This window comes from Rhinoderma darwinii, chromosome 3 (assembly GCF_050947455.1).
Source record: "Rhinoderma darwinii isolate aRhiDar2 chromosome 3, aRhiDar2.hap1, whole genome shotgun sequence".
Classification (NCBI taxonomy): Eukaryota; Metazoa; Chordata; class Amphibia; order Anura; family Rhinodermatidae; genus Rhinoderma; species Rhinoderma darwinii.
Genome location: NC_134689.1, coordinates 41,352,071 through 41,379,992, shown reverse-complemented (window position 1 = coordinate 41,379,992; position 27,922 = coordinate 41,352,071). Strand labels below are relative to the sequence as shown.

The 27,922-nt window shown below is 39.4% G+C and overlaps 1 protein-coding gene across 2 annotated transcripts in view; it reads right to left on the bottom strand.

The window, feature by feature from the left end:
- GABRA1 (gamma-aminobutyric acid type A receptor subunit alpha1) overlaps window positions 1-27,922 on the bottom strand; it is a 203,158-nt gene that overhangs the window by 43,023 nt on the left and 132,213 nt on the right. For both annotated transcript variants that reach the window (XM_075856303.1, XM_075856304.1), the window contains exons 6-7: window positions 26,785-26,867; window positions 22,889-23,032 (exon numbers count right to left, since the gene is read on the bottom strand). In XM_075856303.1, the coding sequence (XP_075712418.1) occupies window positions 22,889-23,032; window positions 26,785-26,867 (227 nt within the window). The remainder of the gene's footprint in view (window positions 1-22,888; window positions 23,033-26,784; window positions 26,868-27,922) is intronic.

Below are 27,922 nucleotides of genomic sequence, written 5' to 3'. Positions count from 1 at the left end.
TGTAATTGTCAATGAGATTTCTCTGTCAATTGACTCCTATTCATTTCATCTGCCATAAAGTTCACACATCCTGCTGTACAGTCTATACAGAACAGACAGGAAGAAGATTTGTGTCTCCAATAGAGACTGGAGAACAAACACATTGCGACAGATTTGCTAAGTTTTACCGGGTGTAAACATAGGATAATTTTAAACTGGCCAATTTTAACCAGAACAACGAGCAACGTTCAACTAGACAGCTCATTCATCGGCGCTCGTTTGCTCCTTTCACAAGGAGCTATAAATGGGAATAAGCGTTCATTACTATGATCGCTCGCCCCCATACATTTCTATCATGTCAGCAGCACAACCCCCTGTTTACACAGGAACATGTGCTGCCGACAACGATAATATTTTCTACTGCATAAACGATAGGATCAGCCGATAAACTAGCATTTGCTCATTCATCGGCGGATCGTGGGCCTGTTAACACAGGGCAATGATCGAGAATGAGCGTTCACATGAACACTCGATTGCCCTATTATTGGCCCGTGTAAAAAAATGCCTGACCGCCTTTAGACCAGGCGGTCAGAAGATGCACAATATTTATCACAGTGGTGTACGCGGTGTATTAAACTTAGTGCATCTATCTTGGCATGCTAGACATTTTTCTCCTCCTCGAACCACTTTCATTTGGCTTCAATTTAAGACAGATTTTCGGGCGCATTTCAGGCCACACCTCTTTCTGTTAAACTCCGCACTTTTTTCAGAACTTTTTTAAAAAGTGTCTAGAGAGGTGCAAACATTGATTCTTAAATATAATGTGTCAAATTATGCTGAATTGTGGCACAGTTTTAGGTGCAGACACATTAGTAAATCTGCCCTATTATTTCTCTTCTAACAACTTACATCTAATTAATTCAACTAAAATTAAATACGTGATATGTTCCCTTTAAATTTCCCATTTAGATATCAACTGAACTGAAGTGTCCCCCATGATTGGATAGTCCAGCGTCAAAGGGAGGACACCAGGACTCTTTAATGACAATTCCTAGGCTAAATATTATCCTGCATCAGAGGTCAGCAAGCTTCAGCACTCCAGCTGTTGTGAAACTACAACTCCCAGCATGTCCAGACAGTCAAGGGCTTTATTATTCCATCCAAAGGCTGTCAGGGAATTGTAGTTTTACAACAGCTGGATTGCTGAAGGTTGCTTCCCTACATAAATCAAATAACTATGATAATGTAATGGCATAGTAACCCATTTTAGAAAATTTGGATTAAAAATAGAAGAAAAAAATAATATTTAGAAACTTAACAAAACAATAAAAGAGTAGTGTTGTAAAAATGCATGTCTGGCAATTTGCAATATATAAACATATTTGGTATCATTGTAATCTTAATAAGGCTACGTTCACATCTGCGTCAGGGCTCCATTCTGACATTCCGTCTGAGCTTTCCGTCAGAACGGAGCCCTGACTGAAAGAAACAGAAACCGTAGGTTTGCATCACCATTGATTTCAATGGTGACGGATCCGGTGCAAATGGTTTCCGTTTGTCTCAGTTGTGAAAGGGTTCCGTCGTTTTGATCGAGATACAAACGGAAACGTATGTTTCTTTCAGTCAGGGCTCCGTTCTGGCGGGAAGCTCTGACGGAACGCCAGAACGGAGCCCTGAAACAGATGTGAACGAAGCCTTAACTTGTACAAAAAATGTACTAATTTATTTATTGTCTTTGTTGAGTAGCATAAAAATTTTAAAATCCGGTCAAAATTGTGCTTTTTTTTTTAGACATTAATACTATTTTTACATAATATAAATGGGTGTGAATACAATGCACTGTAAACTTAGCAGTAAGCATTGTTCATTTCTACATTATACAAGAAAAATGATCAACATATGCATTCCCAAAAGCTATTTGTAAAAAGGAAGAAAAAATAATGCAGATGTCTTGAAATCTGATATTTAAATCTCAGTATTTGGCATCCAGAATTTTGTACATAAAATAACTTTTTGTTCTAGAAAAATGGGATTCTGAAAATGTGTTTTTAAACTTAGATGACAGATAAAAGAGTATTCATTTCTCTCTCAAGAGAATCTGAATTAGTCTAAAAAATCATGTCTAGACATTGCTGCTGGATTATGCACAGAGCATTTCAAATACATTATTTTACTTCCAGCCTAGAAGGATGATGGCATTTATGCTCTGATGGCAAGCTAAAGAGAGAAATGTGACAAAACTCCTAATGCTTTGGAAAATATATTAAAAATGGATCCTCACTTATTCCACATTCTAACTACACTGCGAAGGGCACTGCATGGTGACACAGTGGTTAGCAATGTTGTCTTGCTGTGCTTGGGCCATGGGTTTGATGAAAGCACCATGCACATTAAAAAGCATTTAATGGCCACATATTAGTATATCAGAATTTAAAAGTAATCTCCAGACTTTAGGAACGAGGTTTTTCTTAGAGAACTTTTCACATGAGTAACCATTGAAACATTTCTTAGAACATTTTTCTAGAAACGTTTCTTTTCTAAAACCACATTTCCTAAAACATTGCATTTTTGCAGTCATTTTTTGTGAATCTACCAAATATTCTAAATTCTAATTAAATATCTTGAATATTTAAAGGGGTTTTCTAGGACTTTAATATTGATGGCTTACCCTTAGGGTGGATTGACACGAACGTGTATTGCGTCCGTGCGGGCCGCGTGGTTTTCACGTGCCACGCACAGACCAATACAAGTCTATGGGGCAGTACAGACAGTCCGTGCTTTTTGCGCAGCATTTGTCCGCTGCGAAAAAAGCGCGACATGTTCAATATCTCCACGTATTTCGCGCATCACGCACCCATTGAAGTCAATGGGTGTGTGAAAACCATGCAGGTGCTTCCGTGCGAACTGCCTGTTTCGCGCACCAGCTGTCAAAAGGATGAATGTAAACAGAAAAGCACCACGTGCTTTTCTGTTTACAAACATCCAAATGACGTGTCATAATGATGGCGGCTGCGCGAAAAGCACGCAACCGCGCATCATATGATGCTGCCTCACGGAGCAGGGAAGTGGCTTTTGCGCAGGCAAAATGCTGCGTGTTTTGCGTGCGCAAAAACGCCACGCACGTCTGAATCAGCCCTAAGCATAAGACAACAAGGATTGGTGGGGTTATCCCAGCACTCCCGCTGTTCAGAATAATGAGGCTGCTGAGTGAAGACCCTCCATTCCAAGAATCAGCTAAGCTCCACGTCCCCCTCATTGTTCTCCCAGGCACACAATTATATGGAGGATGCACCTTTATTGAGCTGATAACTTTCTATCATAGCCAGGATTTACTTTTTCAGCAATTTGTGCTACAGTAACTCTTCTATGGGAATGGACCAGAGGGGCTAGTTTTTGCTCACCACATACATCAATAAGCCTTGGCCGTCCATGACCCTTTCTTGGACCACTTTTAGTAGGTACAAACCACTGCATACTAAAATCTGCCATTTGGAGATGCTCTGATCCAGTTGTCCAGCCAGTTGTCTCACAATTTGGCTCTTGTCAATGTTGATCAGATCCTTACACTTGCCCATTTTTCCTGCTTCCAACACATCAACTTCAAGTAGTGACTGTTCACTTGCTGTCTAATATATCCCGCCCTTTGACACCGGCCAAGTGCATTTCTACAGGCTACAGAACTACTAGGTGACATCCAATATTCTTTATCATTTATAGTAGGGGCTATATAATTTCTTATAACACACACCTCAGCTGCTGCAGTACATCTTTTTAAGAGTAACAGTCGACTTCATGTCAACCATTGATTTATTGATTTAAAACGCCATAATCCATTCAAAGAAGATCTGCAGCATCTTCATTGTGTAGTTTGTTGTTTTGCGACTGCATGTACACAGAACTGTAAACACACTACAGCAGCCCGAAAAGGCCTTAATTACCAAGTAAATGTTTTTTGTTTTTACCTCTCCACCTTTCAGCGGCCATAACTTCTTTTTTTTTTTTCATTGATGTGGCTGTATGAGATCTTGTTTAATGCAGAAGAATTTTTCCTGCAGTTTCTGGGTACAAATAAATTATTGTGCAATTTCTGTCATTTATTTTTCCCGCGTGAATATAGAAAAAAAGGGATTTTTCCAGTATTGTTATTTTTGTTTATTTTTTTAAAACGTTCACGTTTCACGCTATATAACCTGTTAAATTAATTCTTCAGGTTATTATGGTCGTGTAGATACCTTATATGTGTAGGTTTTTTGTTTTTGTGTAATGTGTGGGCAATAAAATATATTTTATACTAAATAATATCCTTTTTTGTGTACATTTTTTTTATTATTATTATTATTATTATTATTATTTTTTGTTAAACTCATGAAGGGATAACTTTTAACAAATAAATGTCTTACTTATAATGTATTGGCATACTCCTGTATGCTAATACCTTACACTGTCACAGGCTGCTGTAAGCGCTGCACATAGTGTGACCTTACAGCAGGCTTATAGAACAGACAGCCCTGGGATACTTTCTAGGCTTCAGGGGAGTCCCCCAGTCTCCAATCCTATCATCGGATTTGCGGTGATGCGGTGATCCTGCCGCCGTCACGGACAAAGGGCTAAATTGCTGAGGCTGACCCAGCTGTATTCAGAAGGCTTCTTTAGGTACAGGAGCTGTAAGTAACAGCTCATTTTTAAAAAAATAAACACTCACTGGCGCGCTCGTTATACTTTTCTACAGCGACGACAAAATACTTTGCTGTAGATTCCGGACCTGCACCGCCCAATGTCAAAAGACAGTGGACAGTCGGGAATGGGTTAAAGAGAGATGGAGCACTACATGTCAGTTAATCAGTGGTTGACACAGGAGAAGGAACTTCCTGCAAAAGGTATGTGCAATAGACTGCTCTGCAGAAAAAGATTAGTAGCACCTACAGTATGTGGCGTCGCTTATCTCTGTATAATTGTCAGGGTCTGACATTAGAATGTAATGTGCATACAAATATTTACAGAGGTTTTTACGTTGTGTATTATGTGAGAACATACTACAGTAATACATGTGTTTCATTTTACACACTTACCAAACCTATAATATAAGCCGTGCACCATGGATCACAAAGTCGTACCCAAAGAGTCATCTATTGTTCTATAGAATTAAATGAATGCCTCCTGGGAGAAGAACATCAAAGAGAAACCTGCTGTAGCCTGCTCCTTACTCTCTTTTCATCTCTTGTCACTTTGGTGTAAATATTGGGCACGCTGCATTCCATTAGTACATTTGTGAACTTCATTTAACAAAAAGATTTCCTGGTAGAAATAATTACCCCATTACTGGCTCAATATTAGGCTTTTACAATAATTATTTCACTTTCTTTTTTCTTTTTTTCGATTCTTAACAATAATTACTCTTTAAGACTGAATTTACACATGTTTTGCTGCGTTTTTGTGTTTTTTTTTTCTATGCAATCAGATGTCACATTAAAGTCTATAGTCAAATCTAAAAATCACTACAATCACTGGCACTGTGTTTTGTTTGTGGCCGTTTTGGGTTTAATAGGGTTTTTTTTTTTAAACGCAGCATATTCTGGGAGTTTAGCGTTTAAAAAAATGGCAGAAAAAAAGATGCACAAAATGACACTAAATGGAAAACGCCACCAAATACGCCACCAAAGACACAATAAAAAATGCTTTTATATTTTAAAAAGCGCTAAAAAAATCTATGTATGAAGGAAGCCTAAAGAAAGTTTTAAATGATCCTAATGCTCATTAAACAATTTTGTTTCTAGTGCTGTTACTAAATTACTAGCCTTATTATTAGCATTTTTTTTAATTACTAATTTTTGTATTAAAAATAAGATGCACAATGAAAGCAACTCCAAAATACATGCAGAATTCAGGAATTTTTTGGGGAGACATGGTCAGCAATTTTTATTCCTGTTACAACTGATTGTAAAAACATGAGTATTATTACATTTTTAATACCTTATTCTATAAGCAAAACCTCCAGGAAGACAAAAGCTATATGAATTCAGGTATTATTCAAAGACTAGATCAAGAGTCAAAAGGAAGATTCAAATAAATCATTGCCTCTTTAAACTGCAATATTTTGCATCAGTATTTGGAAGCCAAAACCAGGAGTGGGTCCGAAACATGGAAGAAGTGCAAATGTTTCCTTTCTACTTCTTCTCTGTGAAGGTTCCACTCCTGGTTTTGGCTGCAAAATACTGACCAAAATACTGCCGTGTGAAAGAGACCTTTGGCGTATATAGTTCCACTGCATTATGAATCACACGCTCTAAAAAGTGATTTCTTATTGGCTGATGTTAGTCGGGATTTGTTGCCTGCAAAATGTAAAGCTTTATTTTCTTTAAACCTCTCGAGCACCCAGATTTCACTGCAAATCTCGGAAGTGGCAAAACGAATTGGTCATCTCTATAGAGCTTATTATTAAATGATCCTTATCTTACCCACTGTCCTTTGGCCTTATGTGTAGCAGTGCCGTGCATGGTTACATTTTTTGCTGAATAGATGTTCTCTATCGAGCTTGTAAACTAAACTAAAATGTCCAAACATTAGATCCACTTATTTTCTACACTTGTTTATTAGGGAATTTCATATTCTTTATTATCAGAATTGTTCTCTTTGTGAGCAGGAGCAGTAAAACATAGATAGAGACAAGGCATCTTGAGGAAATCAAATTTTGCCATGCTTGACAGCAGCCTGTCAGCAGTCACATGCTGCTTGTGGCTTCTCCTTTATAGTTAGGATACAGTCTGATGTCAACGCCAGTTTATAATCTGCTGACAGGCTCACGGGGCAACAATATAATTTGTTGTCTTTACTCTATTATGATATTACTCTCACATATAAAGTAAGCCATTTTGATAATATAATAATAATAATAATAATAATAATAGTAGGTTTGCAAAGGTTATGCAGCACTGTAAAACTGATCTGTTAGGTGTCCTATGCTACACTTGTTAAAGGACATCTAAGGATAGAAAAGGAAACTGAGCTGAGGGATATAGTTTTCTATATTTCAGTATTATCATGTACAACGCAGTTTAAGGGTATGTTCACACAGGGCAAATACGCTGCATAAAAGTACTTTTATGCAGTGTATCTGTCCTAGAACCAACAGGGAATTCCTGCTGAAAAAAATGCAACCAATTTTCAGGCATGAGCTCCACTGCGTAAAACAGTGCTTAACCCGTTCACATCAGCCATACGGCTAATGCCTTTGTCTGGGGATGAAGGCATTAGCGCCGAAACGCGCGTTGGGGCGGACTGTGTTTGGTCTCCTTCATCTATCATAGGTACGTGATATCTTTCAATAAGTGCTATCATCACCTTTGTTACCATTTTCTCTCCATATTTGTGTTGACCTGGCATGAGCCATTAGCTATTCTCGTCTCATCACTGCATATTTTTTGTGTGTGTCCGACATTTGTCTGTATTTATATCTGTTTACTATATTTTGGTCTGCATACATTTATTTGGAGGTCATCTTGTGATACATCCTGTCATTTGGCTAATTTTGGATCTACACAGCGCATTGTCCCTTTTAATCTGTTGGTTGTGAATTTTTTATCCAAGCTTTAATGTTTGCAGCGCTGCTTCGGTGTGAGCAATGCTGCATGTTCCTGCGTGCCCACTCTCTCCCCAAGTGCCGGCAGCTCTAGTAATCAAACACATGGGTGATTGATGAAACCGTCAGTGGGCTTAGAAGCAGCGCTGTACTTTTCTGTCCCCCGCTCTGTCCCCATGTGCCAGCACATTGTAACTCCTTTTTTCTTGGTACCCGGTTTCTGCCCAGAGATTACCAAGCCAATAAATTCGGTCTCTGGGCAGATGAAGAGCTGATAATCACCATGATTGTCCAATCACAATGATCATAGAAAAGTCACGTGCAACATGATATCTGTGACAAAAAATCCGAAAGGCTTAAATATTTTTCAACTGTCTGGGTCGCGTTAGGTTGCGTGTTGTAAAGCGACCACATTCATATTGCAGTTCGACATTGCGATCCTCATGTTAGTAACCAAATTTGCCATGTAACCCAATCCTAAGGGTATGTTCACACGGCAGCGTCCGTTACGGCTGAAATTACGGGGCTGTTTTCAGGAGAAAACAGATCTGTAATTTCAGGCGTAATGGCATATTGAGGCCTTTTTTCGCTGCGTCAATTACGGACGTAAATGGAGCTGTTTTTCCATGGAGTCAATGGAAAACGGCTCCATTTACGCCTGAAGAAGTGACAGGCACTTCTTTGACGCGGGCGTCTATTTACGCGCCGTCTTTTGACAGCGACGCGTAAATTTACGCCTCGTGGGAACAGACCAACGTAAAAGCCATTGCTTTCAATGGGCAGATGTTTGCCGACGCTATTGAGCCGCATTTTCGGACGTAAATCGAGGCGGAAAACGCCAGAATTACGTCCGTAAATAAGCCGTGTGAACATACCCTCGGGGTCCTGACAGATCCACTTTAACATGTTTCTTTAGGAAACTGGTTTAACCCTTTTATTGCTATGACATCAAATTATTGCCAGAACTGGAATATAAGGACTAGAACTGTTGGTAATATTTTATGAAAAAGTCATGAATATTAGCTTTCAAATTACACCGAGATCAAAAGTGCAATATTCGGCAAACAGGACTCATTTGAAGTCAGGTAGCAGGATGAAAGCTTTACATCCTAAATCTGTGTCTGTGTAGGGGAGGGGGAGCTGCAAGTGAAAGCAAGCAAAAGGACATGGTCTGTGCCTGTGATCTCTTTCCCTTTACAGCCTTCTAGTGACTTCAGAGATGTGATACATGAACTGTTGAGGTTTTTTTTTCTTATACTAAAAGGATGACAAGATGAGCAGTTTCAGGACTTTTGTCAACACCATTACTCGAATGCATCTGGATCCTGGTGATTTTTGGTCTATACAGTTTTGATCATTTTGTGAAGTTATGTGCCTGTAGACATTAGTGGCATGTATGAACTCTGCACATCTTGAACTTATATCTAGTTGGGTCAGACATTTAGCCACACAAATGACATTGTATGTATTTTTTGCAAAAATGCTTTGATACAAAATTTAATGAATGAGCATATAGGGAATTTGAAGAAAATAGCAGGAGACGGCGCTCCTCCGAGATCGGTGTCGTTCAGTATTGAAGCCGGCTGCCACCGACTGCATTCCCTGGGAGGATGGATCCTCCTTGCAGGAATCAATTGGTACGCAAGGTAAAACAAAAAGGCGCAGTATTTACGGTACGCCGAAAATTGCATCAAGGCACCCATAAATGGAAATTGATGGGTCTTTTTTGCAGAAAATATATGGCAATGTAGGTATAATATAATATTTCTATTTGATAATTAATGTTTCATTTGTATATGTAAAAAAAGTGAAAACTGTCCCGAAAACACTGGCAGCGGAATGGTTTAATTGAAAATTTCTATGGATTCTATAAACACCACCCAATGATTATGACGTATTGTCAAGCTGTATTAATTGTTCACATGTGTGATAGCCAATCCTATCCCATATACGGTATAATTTACAATGGAACACAATACACTTCTCTTAGTTACTATTATCTTTCCATACAAGTCAATAAGTTCCTGCATAAATGAATAAATTCAGACAATATCCATTGAGGCCTCGCGTGTTAAACATTATAAAGTCATAACATCTAAATATATGTAATCACTTCTCCCACCTTGTTTTCATGTCCCATTTTATATGTTTTTCATGGGAATTTCAGCTTTTTTTTTTTAGATCTGCAAAACTGTTGTACAGGTGAACTATCTATATATTTACAGAACACAGAATGGAATAAATAAAGCTTCTCATGTCTATTTAAAATGTCTGCAACCCTTTCATATTCAAAGAAGTCGCATCCTTCCCAAATAAAAGTAAACTAGTATCTCTAAAACACAGAGAAGGCACTTTTCTTGCTACTTCTTTGTAATACATAAAAATTAACTCCTGAAATTGTCATATGTATTATACTATAAGGGCACGTTCAGACGTGGCAGAATTGCTGTGGAATTCCTCTGCGAACAGTCCGCAGTGGAAATCCACAGCAGACTTTTTTTCCATTACTTTCTATTGTTTTTTAGGTAACAGTGCAGACGTTGCAGAAAATAGGCTGCGGTGCAGAATTTTCATTCCGTAGCATGCATTGCCGCCAGCGGAGAAGCAGAGGATTTTGACTGCGGATTTCAGTATTTGCAATGCAAATCTGCTGCATGTCCGCTGTGATATCCACAATGTTTGAATTACCTGACAAATATGCAAATTTTGCTGCAGATGCGTTGTGTAATTGTCGCGAATTTGCAGCAAAATCTGCAGAAAATTTCTGCCACGTCTGAACATGGCCTAACAAGACAAATTGTCTTCGTTTTTTTCTTATGTATACCAGAATGACTGGTATCCAGCTGCATGTTGCAACAAAAAGAGCTATGGATTAGATGGATGAGGTGCAGAAAGAAGTGCTAACGTGAAGGTTAATAAAAGATGTTACATAGTTACATAGTCAGTACGGTTGAAAAAAGACACATGTCCATCAAGTTCAACCAAGGGATGGGAAAAGGGAAGGGAAACATTTCTACAAATTGACATAGGAGCTGATATTTTTTCGTTCTAGGAAATTATCTAAGCCTTTTTTAAAGCCTTCTACTGTCCCTGCTGTGACCAGCTCCTGCGGTAGACTATTCCATAGATTCACAGTACTCACAGTAAGGGCATGCCCAGACGTTGCAGAATTCTTCCACCACTGTCCGCAGCAATGCCGCACAGAATCTGCGTTGCAGATTCTGTGGCGGCTTTGCCTAAAAGGGGCATTAAATTGATGCGGACTAGCTGTTTCGTATTGAGGGGAAAGTACTTTCCCTTCTCTCTATCAGTGCAGGATAGAGAGAAGGGACAGCCCTTTCCCTAGTAAACGTAACAGAAATTCATACTTACCCGGCCGTTGCCTTGGTGACGCGTCCCTCTTTCGCTATCCAGCCCGACCTCCCTAGATGATGCGGCAGTCCATGTGACCGCTGCAGCCTGTGATTGGCTGCAGCCATCACTTGGACTGAAACGTCATCCTGGGAGGCCGGAATGGAGGAAGAAGCAGGGAGTTCTCGGTAAGTAGGAACTTCTATTTTTTTTACAGGTTGATGTATCTTGTGATCGGAAGTCACTGTCCAGGGTGCTGAAACAGTTACTGCCGATCGCTTAACTCTTTCAGCACCCTGGACAGTGACCATTTACTGACGTCGCCTAGCAACGCTCCCGTAATTATGGGTGCACACAAGTAGTCACCCGTAATTATGGGTGCACACACGTAGTCACCCGTAATTATGGGTGCACACACGTAGTCACCAGTAATTATGGGTGCACACACGTAGTCACCCGTAATTACGGGAGACCCATTGACTTCCTCAGTCTGGCTGTAGACCTAGAAATACATAGGTCCAGCCAGAATGAAGAAATGTCATGTTAGTAAAACCAATACGCTCCGCAGCACACATAACATCTACATAACATCTGCGGACTTCATTGCGGAATTTTGAATCTCCATTGAAGTCAATGGAGAAATTCCGCAATGAGTCTGCAACAAGTCCGCTACACGTCCGCAACAACCATTGTATGCTGCGGACACCAAATTCCGCGCCACAGCCTATGCTACGCAGCGGAATTGTCCGCAACGTGTAAACGAACACAACTAAAAAGCTGTGGAAGGCAATGGAGAAACGTGTACGTTGTGGATTTCCGCTGCGGACTGTCCGCAGCGGAATTCCAGAGCAATTCCGCTACGTGTGGTCATGCCCTAAAGAAGGCTTGTCGCCTCTGCAGATTGAACTTTTTTTTCTCCAGACGGAGGGAGTGGCTCCTTGTTTTTTGAGGGGGTTTTACATGGAACAGGATTTCACCATATTTTTTGTATGTGCCATTAATATATTTATATAAATTAATCATGTCCCCCCTTAGCCGTCTTTTTTCAAGGCTAAATAGGTTTAATTATTTTAATCTTTCCTCATAACTTAGATTCTCCATGCCCCTTATTAGCTTTGTTGCTCTTCTTTGTATTTTTTGTATATGATTTTGGATAGACAAGTATTACATTTCATTGTAATTTTGAGAAATGTTTGCTGTTTTAAGTAGATGTAGCTACACTAGTATGATTTTTAGTCGTTTCTGTAGTACTGTAGGTCAATAAAATCTACAGTATATGTAGACTTTGTAAAGGAAGCACCATGAAAGTCAAATCCACAAAGATTAAGACTGGAATCACACAAGCAGCATTTGTGAACGTTTTTGATGCAGTTTTTTTGTATCAAACACAGGAGTGGATACGAAATAGTAAAGAAGTATCAGTCTTTCCTTGATACTTTTCCTTCTTTTTGGATCCACTCATGTGTTTGGTTAAAAAGTTTGCCACAAAAGCTGCCAAAAAATTTCATGTGTTATTCGAGCCTAAAAGACCTAAAGTAATTGTATGATATTAGAAAAAAGGGAATTTTTTAAGAAACAGTGCCACTATAGTCCATTGGCTTTGTCTGGTATTGCAGCCATAGGCATCGCATGATGCATGTACGGGGAGGGACACAAAGTCACTACAGCAGCGTACTATGGAACCGCAGGCACACCGCATTAGTGCTTCCATATAGCGCTGTCTAGTGAAGGTATTCTCCCAGAGAAGCAAACCTTTTTGTAATAATATCTCTGTAATAGGCATCTGATGGAGCATGCACATCGGCTTTATAAGGAATCCGCCAAATAACTTGCACATATTAAATTGGAGGTATATGGAAGTACAGTACGGCTAGATAGACTTCTAAGGGCATGGCCACACGTGGCGGAATTCTTCCGCAACTGTCCGCATCAGTGCCGCACAGAATCTGCGTTGCAGATTCTGTTGCGGATCTGCCCAAAATGGGCAATAAATTGATGCGGACCAGCCGCTGCGTATTGAGGTGAAAGTACTTCCCTTCTCTCTATCAGTGCAGGATAGAGAGAAGGGACAGCACTTTCCCTAGTGAAAGTAAACAAATTTCATACTTACCGGCCGTTGTCTTGGTGACGCGTCCCTCTTTCGGCATCCAGCCCGACCTCCCTGGATGACGCGGCAGTCCATGTGACCGCTGCAGCCTGTGATTGGCTGCAGCCGTCACTTAGACTGAAACGTCATCCTGGGAAACCGGACTGGAGGAAGAAGCAGGGAGTTCTCGGTAAGTATGAACTTCTTTTTTTTTACAGGTTGATGTATATTGTGATCGGTAGTCACTGTCCAGGGTGCTGAAACAGTTACTGCCGATCGCTTAACTCTTGCAGCACCCTGGACAGTGACTATTTACTAACGTCGCCTAGCAACGCTCCCGTAATTACGGGTGCACACACGTAGTCACCCGTAATTATGGGTGCACACACGTAGTCACCCGTAATTACGGGTGCACACACGTAGTCACCCGTAATTATGGGTGCACACACGTAGTCACCCGTAATTACGGGAGCCCCATTGACTTCCTCAGTCTGGCTGTAGACCTAGAAATACATAGGTCCAGCCAGAATGAAGAAATGTCAAGTTAAAAAACCAATACGCTCCGCAGCACACATAACATCTACATTACATCTGCGGACTTCATTGCGGAGTCAATGGAGAAATTCCGCAATGAGTCCACAAACAGTCCGCCACACCTCCGCAACAACCATTGTATGCTGCGGACACCAAATTCCGGACCGCAGCCTATGCTCCGCAGCGGAATTGTCCGCAACGTGCAAACGAACCCAACCACAAAGCTGTGGAAGGCAATGGAGAAACGGGTCCGCTGCAGATTTCCGCTGCGGAGTGTCCGCAGCAGAATTCCAGAGCAATTCCGCTACGTGTGGCCATGCCCTATGAGTGTCATATTATCAGTCCTTAAAGTGACTTCAGAAACACCTTAAGAAGTGCAGATTAAACTAAGCACTTAGTGATTCTGAGGCACAATTTTTTCCAAAATTGCTTCTTTTTTTAATAGAAGAGAAATGGAGAATTAATTGGCAAGATATTTAATGCTACATTAGACCCCCTTAGTTCATATATGTTTTCTAACTGTGTTCATAATATAGATCCGAGAGATTACTAGTTAAAATGTTTTTATTTCTAAATGTTCCAGATCCCAGCAGTTAATCTTTGTGATAATTATGCAGTAAGTCAATATAAGGTACAAAACAAAGCAATGTCAAATGTAGGTGACAACCTGGAATAAATCATTTGCCTAATATGTTTAGTTTTGTAGGTTAGGAGTAATGGTATTTTAGTACCTAAATAGCGAATTAAATAACTGTTTTTGTCCTTTAATAACATATTTACATCTCTGACACAATAGACTTAAAACCATTTTACATGGACCAATGATTGGGTGAACAAGTATTTATAGGAACGCTCGATCCCGATCATTGCCCTGTGTAAATAGTGCAAAGATTAGCAGATGAACGAGCAAACACTCATTCATCGGCTGATTGTATCATTTTATATGCCGAAAATATTATCATTGTCGGCAACACATCTCCCAGTGTCAACAGGGAGACGTGCTGCCGACATGATAGTAATGCATGGGGACGAGCAATCGTAGTACGATCAATCATCATCCCCTCAGGCTGGGTTCACACGACCTATTTTCAGATGTAAACGAGGCGTATTATGCCTCGATTTACGCCTGAAAATAGGGCTACAATACGTCGGCAAACATCTGCCCATTCATTTGAATGGGTTTGCCGACGTACTGTGCCGACGACCTGTCATTTACGCGTCGTCGTTTGACAGCTGTCAAACGACGACGCGTAAAATACAGCCTCGTCAAAAGAAGTGCAGGACACTTCTTTGGACGTTTTTGGAGCCGTTTTCTCATAGACTCCAATGAAAACAGCTCCAAAAACGGACGTAAAAAACGCAGCGAAAATGCCGCGAAAAACGCGAGTTGCTCAAAAAACGTCTGAAAATCAGGGGCTGTTTTCCCTTGAAAACAGCTCCATATTTTCAGACGTTTTTGGTCACTACGTGTGCACATACCCTCACTTTACGATCATTGCTCGGTTTAAAGAGAGCAACGAGCTCCTGTTTTAAAAGTAATAAACACGTGCAATATCTGGCCGTGTAAAACCACCTTTAGGACAAATGCACACGATGCGTATTACGTGTGGATTTACCGCACGTATTTTCCTGCCGCAAATACGCAGTATATTACAGTACCAGCAAAGTAAATTAGATTTCAAGTAATCTCATCTACACGTTGCAGAATTTTTCCACACGTAAATTGAGCTGCGGTGTATATTATAAATGCGTTTTCTCTTGCGAATTGTATCAGAATTTTTTTTTTAAAAGCATTTGACGTGTCGTTTCGTCACCACGCAGACATGTGGCGCTTCCAGTGAAGCGGTAGCTCTCAACATGCGGACGGAGCGCCGATTTGCATACCACTCACAGGTGATGGCTGTTTGGCGTTTACAGCATTCCTATATAAACCCTTAGTATTTTAATATTGTTAGTCTCCTGACAAAGCTGATCTTAGACGAGACGCGCGTCGAGGCGGTCTTTTTTGCCACATCTCCTACGGCCATTCCCTTCTTTTCCCACCATGACTTCAGGTACGTCTCTTTAATATCTCTCTGATTGTCTGCCTAGCCATTATTTTGGTTGGGCCTCTGATTCCACTCTATCTAGTATCTGTAATTATGCGTATACATTACTACTGGCATTCTGTAATATGTACCTATATTTATGCATTTATATTATCAAGTAACTGTGCACTTTATATTGTAGCATTTTTGCTCTTTTGATGCATTAGTGATGGGGTTGTGCATGGTGTGGTCACGCTATTTTTGAGATGGGTTGTTCTGTTAACCCTTAGGTATCTTAACATCTTACCTAACTGTTTTTGCTCCCCGCATGTGACCACTTTTTATCAAGTTTTCTATATATTCATCTTTTGATACCATGTATTGTTGATACCTATCATATAATAAAGATTTCTATTTTTTACAGTACTTGGGAGTTATATATATATTTCTTTGGGTGCTTTGTTCCCTGTGCTTTTTGCTTATAGGTTGTCTAATTTTTTAAAAAGCACCAAAATCTGCATCAAAACATAAAAACTGCACCTAAAAGTTAATAAAAAATGCAAAATTACCTGCGGTTTTGATGTAGATTTTCTGCAACAAATTACGTAAAATGTGCATTTAGCCTTAGGGTGTATTCACACTCTGCGGTTTTGCCGTGCAGCCGAAAACCGCACATTAAAAAAGCTTGCGTTTTTACTGTGATTTTCCGCGATTTTTCAAATTGAGGTAAAACACATGCATTTGTGTGGTGCAATTTTTGGCCGCACGGCAAAAAAACGCTGCAAAAGCGCACCGTGTGAATAAACCCTTAGAGACTTCATAATGCCTGACCCTATGAGTAAACTTTACTTATACTTTAATGAATTGCATTTACATAATTCCCTAATATGTACTGACATTAATCAACCCTTTTACATTCTCCACTTGGTGCAGGTACAGGGTAAGTAAATTCCTGGCATTTCAAAAGAAGGAGGAGATGGTCTGTTGTGATGGCCGTTATCATATCATGACAAGTTTTCCCTATCGAGACAACATTGGATCCATTTAGGACTCTGCATTCTGCTGATGGTACAGGCACAAGGAATTTCCCAGCAACTATTCTCCTTATTACTCTGAAACAGGATTGATGAACGCCAGTCCTCAAATTGGAGGACAATTGTGACAATGCCTTATATCACCTGTGAAATACTAAGGAAATCCTGAATTCATGTCCTGTTGCGAGTACCTAACGTAGTACTCCGGTGACATTTTTTTACTAACTTACCTGGTGCTATATTTCATGAGTAGCCTCTCCGGACCACTGCTGGGTCACGTCTTCACTCTGACTCTCTAACCTCTGGTTTCTACAGCAGAACTGTAGGATTCAGAGAGGCAGAGTGAAAATCAATTGACCCAGCGGCGGCCCGGAATGGAGCACCTACCCGTTTAATACAGCACCAGGTAGGTTGATACATAACATTACACTACTACATGTCACCACATATTAAAAAAGGGCTCTGGAAAAAAATACATCAGAGTGCGGCTTTAAACACTGGCATTGAGTTACAGTGTGGCAGATTTATTAATGTATTTACGACAGTTTTCTAGTGTACATTGACAAATATGGTGTTTAGTCCAGAAGCTATACTTATGATGACCCTGTGACACTTTTGAAATGGGTGGATCTTTAATGATTCACCGTGTGCAACTAATTTACTAATATTTTCTGCCACTTTTTTGCATTGAGGAGGAAAACAGTGTCTGGCGTGACCTGGTATTTTTACAGTCTATGCCAGATTCATCATTAGGACATTCTCCCAGTTTATGAATTTGGAACACACTGAACGGGGGCAAGCTTCAAGTAAAATAAAAATGTCCCTGTAATGGCCGCGGTCGTGGACCTAAGCCTCCCCTTACCTGCTGGCGACCGCAGACCTCCTTCCTGTGGCCGACATCTCATTCCCCAGAAACGTCAGCGCATCTGGCCGCTCTGCCCTGCAATGTCCGCGCATATGTAATTAATTAATTATTAGACCACCCTGGACTATAAAAATGGCCCTACCCTTTCACTCCTTGCCTGAGCGTTGTTGCAGTTTTCACATGTTCGTATTGCAAATGGTCCCTTAGTGTTATCCTGCTCCCAGTAAATCCTGTGCCCTGTTACCTGTATCCCGTGCTGTGTTTGGTTCCTGAGCCTGTCTAGAGTTGGAGTCGTGTTGTGCTGCCTGCTATTATACACCACGTTTGGTGTCATCTGCCATCCCTGGTATGATCCGCCACGTCTGGCGCAACCTGCCATGCCTGCTGGTATACACCACGTCTGGTGTCATCTGCCATCCCTGGTATCATCCGCCATGTCTGGCGCAACCTGCCACATATAGCCCCATCCGTGCCTAAGCCTCTGCCACTATCTGGATTATCTCAGGTACCCTTGTGTTACAAACTTTTGTATAGACTTTGCATAACTGTGAATTGGCCAGCTCCCTCTCCGCTACGTTGGAGCGGCCTAGTGGATCCACATATCCCAAGATTGTGACACTCCCCTACTGCTCTAAAGTATAAAGAGAAAGCCCAAAGGACGTGAGGTGTTGCTCTAGTAAGCAAGCAGATTGTACTCAGTCCAGAGTAGACAAGGAAAGCAAATGTCTGATTAGTTATAATGTGAATATTATTCTTCTGTTTTAGTTTACATAAACAGACTTTTGGAATATTTTGCAATCAAAAGACAATCATAGATTTTTATGTTTCTGTGTACCCCACAAGCAAGCAAGGATAAAAGCTATTTATACTGTTGCTGAAACACTTGCACGTTCTCATCCAATGTGCCAATGACGGGTTAAAGCCAGAGATCTGAAATCTGTCAGGTGTAAATGTGGCTGCCATTGACTTAGTTACTTTCATGTGAATGCTGCTCACATTGGAAAATGCTGTATGGTCTGTCGAGCAGGCAAGATATGCATTGTGAGAGGAATTGTAAATGGCAGAAAGGAACACATATTCCATAGCATTCAGCCAGTGGCAAATGTTCAAGCTACACAAAAGCTATGGAATAGCAGGATCAGGGTCAAAGGTGGAAGTCGTGCAAAATATAACAGATCATTGTGTTTTAATCTAATTGTCTTGTGCTTAGGGGGTGGCATTTCTTTTCTAATCTTCATGTTCAAATCAAAGCATTTCCTCAGACGTGTATGAGAACTGCATTCTTTCATGATAGTTGTAAATAAGGTCCTTAATATTTTTTGTCATGTCGTAAAGCTACCGATTGCTTTTGCCAAAAAAGGCCACTCAAGAACCTTCTTTTTTTTCTGCTGCAGCGATTGAAGGGCCGATTTGGCTTTATGTTGCAAATCATTGTCATGTTGGCAAGTCCAGGTCCGGCTTCGTGGCTGATGAATGCAAATTCTCCTTCAATATTTGCTGATAAGATGCTGCATTCATATTGTAATCAATTTTAACTAAATTCTCTGTGTCGCTATAGTTCACACACTTCCAAAACAGCAGAGATCCATCTCTGTGTTTAACGGTAGTGACGGTGTGCTTCTTTTTATAGAGCTTGTTAACTCTTCTCCAAACATAGCATTTATCGTCGTGACAATAAAGTTCAATTTTGTTCTCGTGGCTCCAAATTCTTTTGTTCCAGAAGGTCTGTGGCTTCTCTAGGTGCTGTTCGGCGCACTTAAAAAGAGCGATTTTGTGGCATTGTTTCAGCAATGAATACTGGATATCCAATGGATGCCTGGCTACTCTACCATGCAGCCCATTTTTGCTTAGGCATGTCCACATTATGAATGCTAAAACAGAAACACCACTTTGCTTCAGAGAAGATTGTATGTCAGCAGAAGTTGCTTGGGGGTTTTTCTTTGCATCCCGACAAATTTTCTTGGTAGTTGTATTGGAAACCTGTCTTGGTCTACATGACTGTGGCTTGGTATTTACAGAACCCAACATACCTTTGGATATCTTTTTATATCATTTTTTTATGTTGAACTACTTTTGCTCGTAGATCCTTTGACAGTTCTTTTGCTTTCTCCAAGCTTCAGCAACCATCAAAGTCAGTGCAGCCTGGTTGAAATGCAATAAGGGTTTCTCAAGAGCAAAGAAACTCATTGGGGGAAATGTTACAATGTTTCCATGCTAGTTATCTGGCATAGAAATTTTGCAGACGGTCAAAACAAATTACTTTGGTTTAAAATGTTTTCACTGTGCAAAAAGAATAAAACTTAAAAAAAAACAAAACAACTATACATATTTGGTAACGCCGTAATCGTACTGACCTATAGAATGACATGTTATTTATGCCACATGGTGAATGGCGTAAATTTAAAACTGAAAAAAAACATGGCATAATTTGTCATTTTTTTTTTATTCTGCTTAATGATTAATGATCATTTTTATTACAGACAATAAAATATGATGAAGTCACATTATAAATATAGGATCTACTATAGAGTCAACTATTATTTCTGATGTAAAGAAGAATGCAGAGGGTTGACCTAAACACTACTCAACTACTGTTTCTTACAGCAAATGATGGATACTCTCATTTTACATTGGACAGGCAAAATGCAGCGGCGTAGCTAGGTTCTCCAGCACCCAGGGCAAAGATTCAGTTTGATAGTTTGATGCCCCCCCCTGAACCTCTTTCCCGACATCTCCTTCCCCCTCCCCATGTTTGTATTCTCTACCAATCAACGAGCTGTCATTTTTTTTTCCACATTTTTTTATGTAACTCGATCATAAAACCATTTGTACATTTTGCAAGCAATATAGTTCTATATACAACACCAGAATCAAGCTCATTACATATAAATACAGCACCAGAAGCAAGCTCATTACATATATACAGCACCAGAACAAAGCTCAGTACATAAATACAGCACCAGAACCAAGCTCAATAGATATATACCGCACCAGAACCAAGCTCAATATACATATATACAGCACCAGAACCAAGCTCAGTACATATATACAACACCAGAACCAAGCTCAGTACATAATTATGACACCAGCACAAATACAGCTCAATTTACTGCAACCCCTGCCGTATAGGTTTGAACTAAATTGTATACAGCTCCCAGCATGGCTCAAACAATGGTAAGGATATGCTGGGAGATGCTGCTTCACAAAAAAAATCATACCAACCAACATCTTGCTGCAGATCATAGTGACAACAGTACAGATTAGGGTCAGAATAAACACTTACATTCAGTGACTCACAGGTGACGTCAGATTCTAGTTGTGCTCTTTCACTTTTCTTCTCCATCCGGTCCAGACCTCTATGACGATTTCTCCCAGCCACAGCCCATTTCTGCAATTTGGAACTCACATGTCTTCAGCTTCTCCCTTTTCAACCATTTCTGCACCTATAAACGAAGATAAAGTTCTTATGGTGCCAGACACTGTCACCTTAAATATAATAGCGCCATACACTACAACTCTAATTATAGTAGCACTATACACTGTGTCACACACACACACACACACACACACACACACACACACACACACAGACACACACACACACACCTTGCTCTCTGTAGATAGTGACCCCTATAGAGCCCCTGTAGATAGTAGAATGCATATAGCCCCCCTGCAGATAGTGCCCTACATATACCCCCTGTATATAGTGCCCCACATATAGGCCCCTCTAAAAATAGTGTCCCACATATAGCCCCCTGTAGATAGTGCCCCACATGTAGCCCCCCTATAGATAATGCCCCACATATAGACCATCACTGTAGATAGTGCTCCATATATAGCCCACCCCTGCAGATAGTGTCCCACATATAGCCCACCCCTGTATATAATGTCCAACATATAGCCCACCCCTGTAGATAGTGCCTCATATATAGCTCCCCTTATAGATAGTGCTCCCCATATAGCAAACCCGTGTATATAGTGTCCAACATATATAGCCCACCCCTGTGGATAGTGCCGTACATATATCTCTCCCTATAAATAGTGCTCCATATAGCCCACCCCTGTATATAGTGCCTCATATATAGCTCCCCTTATAGTGCTCCACATATAGCCCACCCCTGTATATAGCCCCCCCCTGTAGATAAAGCTGACCCCTGTAGATAGAGCTGTAGATTTTTTTTATCATAATAAAAATGTGAGTGGCATTATCTACAGGGGGGCTGTAGATAATGCCACTCACATTTTTATTAGGGTAAAAAAAAAACTTTACATACTTATCGTAAATCCCATTCCCACGCCGTCCGGTGGCAATAGAGGCCTGCTCTCTTCTGAGCAGTTCAGCTGGGGTTGAACGGCGCAAGCGGCGCTGCTTGCGTCGTTGAAAGGAGCTGATTGACAGGGCAAGTCATTCCAGCCTGTCAATCAGCCCCTATCATAGACGCAAGCGGTGTGATGACATCATTGCGCCGCTTGAGTCGTTGAAAGGCACTGAATGGCCGGGCACGGAACGTACCCAGCCATTCATTGCTTATGCTTTTAATTATATCTGTGTCCTATAGACGCAGGTAGAATTATAGTGCAGGAGAGGGTGGCTGCGGTTGGTTTCAGTGGCGCCGCCTACCCTTCAGAGAGTCAGCAGGCCGTCGCCATGGCGCTCCCCCCCACCTTCCCTCTTAGTTGCGCCCGGGGCACATGAATGATGATACTTCTTCATTCATAATTAGTTTACCAATGATACGATGTACACAGTCTTTTTAAACAAAGTAGATGTTGACTCGTAGCCAGATATATAACAGATATATGTCATTTGCACATCCCTAATAAGAGTAGTTTGTTTATTTTGTACTATTATATGCATTATATTTTTTTACTTTTTTCTTGCTCCATAGAACCTACAAGCAAATTTCCATTTCTGAAACACATGAAGTAAAGGTGACATACTGAAGGTCGTAAGACGATGTCACAGTGATATAAGCTAGGCTCCTTTTTTGTTTTGGTTTACACGGTACATTAAATTGTGTCTCCTTGAAATACACTTTTCTTATTATAATGATGAGTAGCAGTCACATGCTAATTTAACTTCCCAATGAAAATTGCTATGCCAAAAACAGAACAGCATGTACATTTGTCAAAACAATGGCAATTTAGAATAAATGACAATTATTTCTAGCAATCTAAACAGTCCCAAAATCTACTTCTCCACTTACTATTTATAATCTGCCCTTTTCATTTTGCTTCAGATGTTGAAAAGGGCATCATTACCAGGATTAACTAAGCCTGAAAATGATAGTATTGGACAATAATTGATCATTAGATTTTCTCTTGTTACCATAGCAACTCATCTGCTGCCGGAGTGAGATTCTATTTCTTTAGACGAGAAGTCAATAGGATGTAAAGCACCCAACATATGACGGCAAAGCACAAATATGCACAAACCTGTACTAGATTGAACAATTCCAGACGCCACCGTTTGACCTAGCAGATCGTATTGATTTAACCTGGAGCCATCCTCAGCAACTACAACAGACTGTGCTGGTTCTCGTGTCCAGGAGTATACGACTTCAGCTCTTGTATACGCATCTATATTTAAAAGGAAATTAACAAAAATGTTATAACACAGGTATAAAAACGAATTCATTATTAGCGATATGGCTACCTGGTAGCACAGTCCAATAAATAACTTTTTTCTATTATACTGTGGATGGATATTCTAGTTAATGCAAATGCATCTGAGGCTAATGGCTTTCATTTATCAAAATTGTCTTACAGAAAAACGGGCCTTGTTGTCCATAACAGCCAATCACAGTGATGTTTAATTTTTGCAGAGACGTTCAAGAAAGGAAAGTTGAGCTCTGACTGGTTGCTATGAACAGCAAGACCAGTTTTTCTGTTAAAAAGTTTTGATAAATTATGTCCATTGCTTTATTTTCTTGAAGCCTAATTCCCCCCAAAAACTCTCAGCCCTATGCACATTTTTTTTTTTTTTTTTCATTTATCTGTACTTCATCCCCAAGTTCATGCATGTGTCCTTCAAACTTAGCCCAGGACTGAGAGTCATCTTCCACAAAGTTGACTTTCAGTGGCGTTTTTTCCAATGCTTTTTTGCACTTTTTTTTGTTAAAAAAAATGCTGAAGCTAGATGTTATACAAGATATATAATATACATCGATAACTGATATTGAGCTATGAAATAAAATAGATTACCTGTTTCTGGCGATAGGTACTATTTAAAGTTTATAGTAAAATATGAGAATGTATACATACACAGCATTTTGCTTGGTGGCATTTTTGTAGCATTTTGGGGGTCAGTGAAGTTTTTTTCAAAACGCTGCATGTTCTAGGTATGGCGTTTCTTTTTGCAATTTTTTCCATAGGCGTCACTATAGGACTTAAAAAGTGTGAGGAAAAACGCAACTCACTAAATAAAAAAATGCCACCAAAAAATAAATGTAGAAAATTACATTACACCATGCCTTTTTGTTTACAGTCCGAAGTATGCGTGTGTCAGAGGCATAACTACTTCTTGGCTCCCTGCCCTGTTCTTTCCTACCAAATCATTGCTTGTGACCACAACTGTTAGGCCTGTTAAGAGACTATATTCAGAGGTCATTGAGACAGGAAGTGATGTCATTTGATAAACAGATATAGAAAGGAGGACATTATTTGGAGTAGAAGGAGTCATCACACAGGAAAATAACTCCAGTCAATGTACATGGCATGTTACATGTGCTACATAAGTCACATTTATTTATTTTTGCTACAAAATTATATGTTGTCGAACCATTTGTAGTATAAATATTTTTCTAAAATAATTTTAAATCTATATTTGCAAAGTTTTGCTTTATAATATTGTTTTTATGTGGGCATTATCACAAATAACTATCATTTTATAACCATGCATTTGTAATCCTCAGCTGGCGTTACTACATGTAGTACAATCTAAAACTAAAATTATTAAATGTATAAACAATAAAATAATATAGTGCTGTAGGGAAACCGTGCAGTCAAAAATCAAGAATTTTTATCAATTAGTAAAAGTAAGAAGGAGACATATTTGCACATATACTAGTAAGTAAGAAGTAGACAGACTTAATAGGAAATTTCAGTCATTATTTTAACAGTCAGATGTAAAAGGTTCTGGAGCTAATACTAGGATGTCCTCTAATATGGTGATGACCTTCAAAAGATTTTATTTCTTGCCATGTATGAAATAAAACAAGTCAATTGTCTGTAACAGCAATAACAATTGCACTATGGTTGCTGAGTTTTCAGGTAATAATGATGTCTACTTGCACTAAAGCTTTGTAAGGAATCACGGGGTTACTGTAAAGACATAAAGGCCATGCCCCAGCAATATGTTATGCATACAAAATGTTCTCTCGAGGGCATTCATTATTGAAGATGAAATGGCCTTGTACCACACAAAACTTGACTTGGAAATTTGTATTGTATTCCTGTAGTTGTTTTCAATTTCTATTCCAATATACAAGTGTCTATATGATATTTTATTGTTGCGTTACAAAAAATAAATTCTTAGTAATAAAAAAATATAGAAGTAACCCTATAAAACAAACCTTGTTAAATGGGTTTATACCTATTTGTACACAATGACCAAAATAACAGTGAATATCTACAGCCCGACTATCCAGATATACTGTACACTGTATTAAGATTCAATCCCAGAGCGCTGAACTCAGGGACCGCAGCTGCAGGACGGCATTGTATGATGACATTCATCACATTAAGTGTGCTCTATACCCTGGATACTTGGGGGATATAACCAGACCATATTTTTCACATCTTATAGACATACTAGATGCAATCACATAATGTTTATATAGTCTTATTCTATATATATGAAATCTACCATACTTAAACTTCATCATATCCTTCAAAATTTTAAGGAGCATCTTCTATGTTGATATGTCAATTTCTCAAACCTAACAGTATGGTTCATTAGGTTTATCCATTCTATTACTTTAGGTGGAAGGTCAGATAATCACCTAGACATGATAGACTTCCTAGCTAAAAAATAATGATCTGGCTCCTGCCAGTTTCAGGTATTCATCTCCCTCAATTTTATCTCAGCATTTCAAAATACAATAGTCATAGTGGCTCTTGAGTAATATGAGTGTCAAAAATAAAATGCATTTCATTTATTATTTTCCTGATGGGACAATTCCTTTAATTTTAGTCAGTAAAACATAATATTTTTTTTTATAAAAAATATTATGATTTAGGAACATATCTTGTGCTCATACTAAATAATTGTAAAAAAAAAATTGATTTTTATAGAATTGTGTGACGTGTTTGTAAATACTAAGTACTAATACTAATACCAGTTTTTTTTTATTATGGATTTCAACACTGTACCCTAAAATGTCTGATAAACTCTGGATTGTTCCACACTTTAGAAAATCCCATGTGCCACATACAACGTCCTGACGCTGCCTGGTGTCAGTATGTTGTATGAACTGCGGCTTGTAGTAAGAACCTGAGGGGACCCGTTGGGGAGAAGCGAAGGGGTGGTGAGGTGAGCATACATTTTTATTTTATATTGTTCGATGGCGGGGGATAGTCTGATGTTGGGGGGTAGTCTGAAGGAGCTGGCATAGATTTCCTATATAATTTACGGCAGTTTTCTGGTGTAAATGAAAATAAATAAGCCATGCCCCCTACTTCCCAAAAGGGGTGGTGGCATATCTAAAGGCCAAAAAGTAAATACAAATTGTGAATTTTGGGCCTTTTTGCGACTTTTCCACGCCAGAAAACTGGCATAGAAAAGTTAATAAATTCCCCCTTTTGTGTTTCACTTCCTCACTATTTATAAGATCTGTGTCAGTGAATGATTTTTTTTTTGTTTGCATCTAGGTTCTGAAAACCTGTATAGACCTAGTACTTCAAACAGCTGATAGTTTGCTACAATTGTATCAAGTCCAGTCAATTCTCTGTGTGCTAACCAGCCTAGAATCCAAACAGATAAATTTTACCTACGACTGATACATTTTAGCAAAGTTGTTGGACAGGAGAAAGATTATAGGGGTTGACCAGGTTTAGAAAAAGGGTCTGAATTTTTTTTCTGCGTTGTTTCTGGGGAGAAAAAAAGCAGACCCTTGTTCAGGCCCTTTCAAGGCTAATGTTTTAGCCTAGACTTGATACAAATGTATAGAAGTAAATTATAAAGCTGCATATCTTCCCAATATACCATAATTATAATCCAATTATTATTTATAAAAACTTGGAAAATCCTTTTCATATATTGTAATTCTCAATTCCTTTCACAAAAGAAAATATTTTTTTTATAGGATTGAAGTACTTTTTGTAATACTCACAACTTCCAAACTTCAAGGGGCAGGCATGAGCATCCATAGGGAAATCTTCTAAATGCATAGGACACTCAGCTCGCACAGTTAACCTTATAAAAAAAAAAAAGAACTAATTAATAGTATCTTTTGAATACAAACATTTTTTATTCATGTGCATTTCGATTCAACTATTCCAGTTTTCTAATAAAGTTTGTGGTACAGAATAGACATTCTGCACAAACCTACACCCTAAAAAAATATTATGTACCACAGCTTTCAATGGGCTGTAGGAACTCCAGTGTAAAGGTGGTATTACATGGCCCAACGTGGGCTGAGTAAACGAGCGACGATCAACGTTAGTCGGCGTTCGTTTGCTCCTTTCACAAGGAGCTAGTATGGGGACGAGCGATTGTTACACTGATAGTTCGTCCCCATAATTTCTATCATGTACCTTTGGCATTTAAAACGATGCAGTTATCTGATGAACGAGCATTTGCTCTTTCATCAGCTGATCGTTGCCCTGTTTACCGGGAATGTGCGTTCTGTGAACGCTCGTTTGCCCGATAATTGGCCGGTGTAAAAGGGCCTTAAAGGCAATTTTAATGATTATGACAAATATACTTAAAGTTTAAGTCATATGGCCACACAAAGCACCAAAAAAATTCTCAGAAAGTTCCCATAGGTTTTACTCATAGATTTTCCTATATTGATTTTTCGATTTCATCCTGCTGCCTCTTTTTTGGTGATTAAAGGCCCATGCACATAGTCGTATTGTAACTCGGAACCATGTACATCTCCGAGTTAGAATGCACCCATACCAACAGAAAAAAAATAATGGGGCACACTTCATCAGATTCTCTATGCATAGATCCGAGAGCTCTTTAACTGGACACTTTCTTTTAGACTTAATAAATGTGATCTTATCGCAGGAACTATCCTCACTCTTTTTCATTGTGCTGCTCTGTTCTATTACATGTTAGTAATATAGTTAGTAAGAATTAAAAATATATAATTCCATCTGGTACAGCATATTCTCCTGCAAAGTTGACCAAAAGGAAAGCAATAATCCCAATGAGGCAGAAGCAAATTTTCTTAATTTTAAGCGAAACAATACAATCCCGAGTCCAATATGGTAATACAAATAAATTCCTGGATCAACAACCCA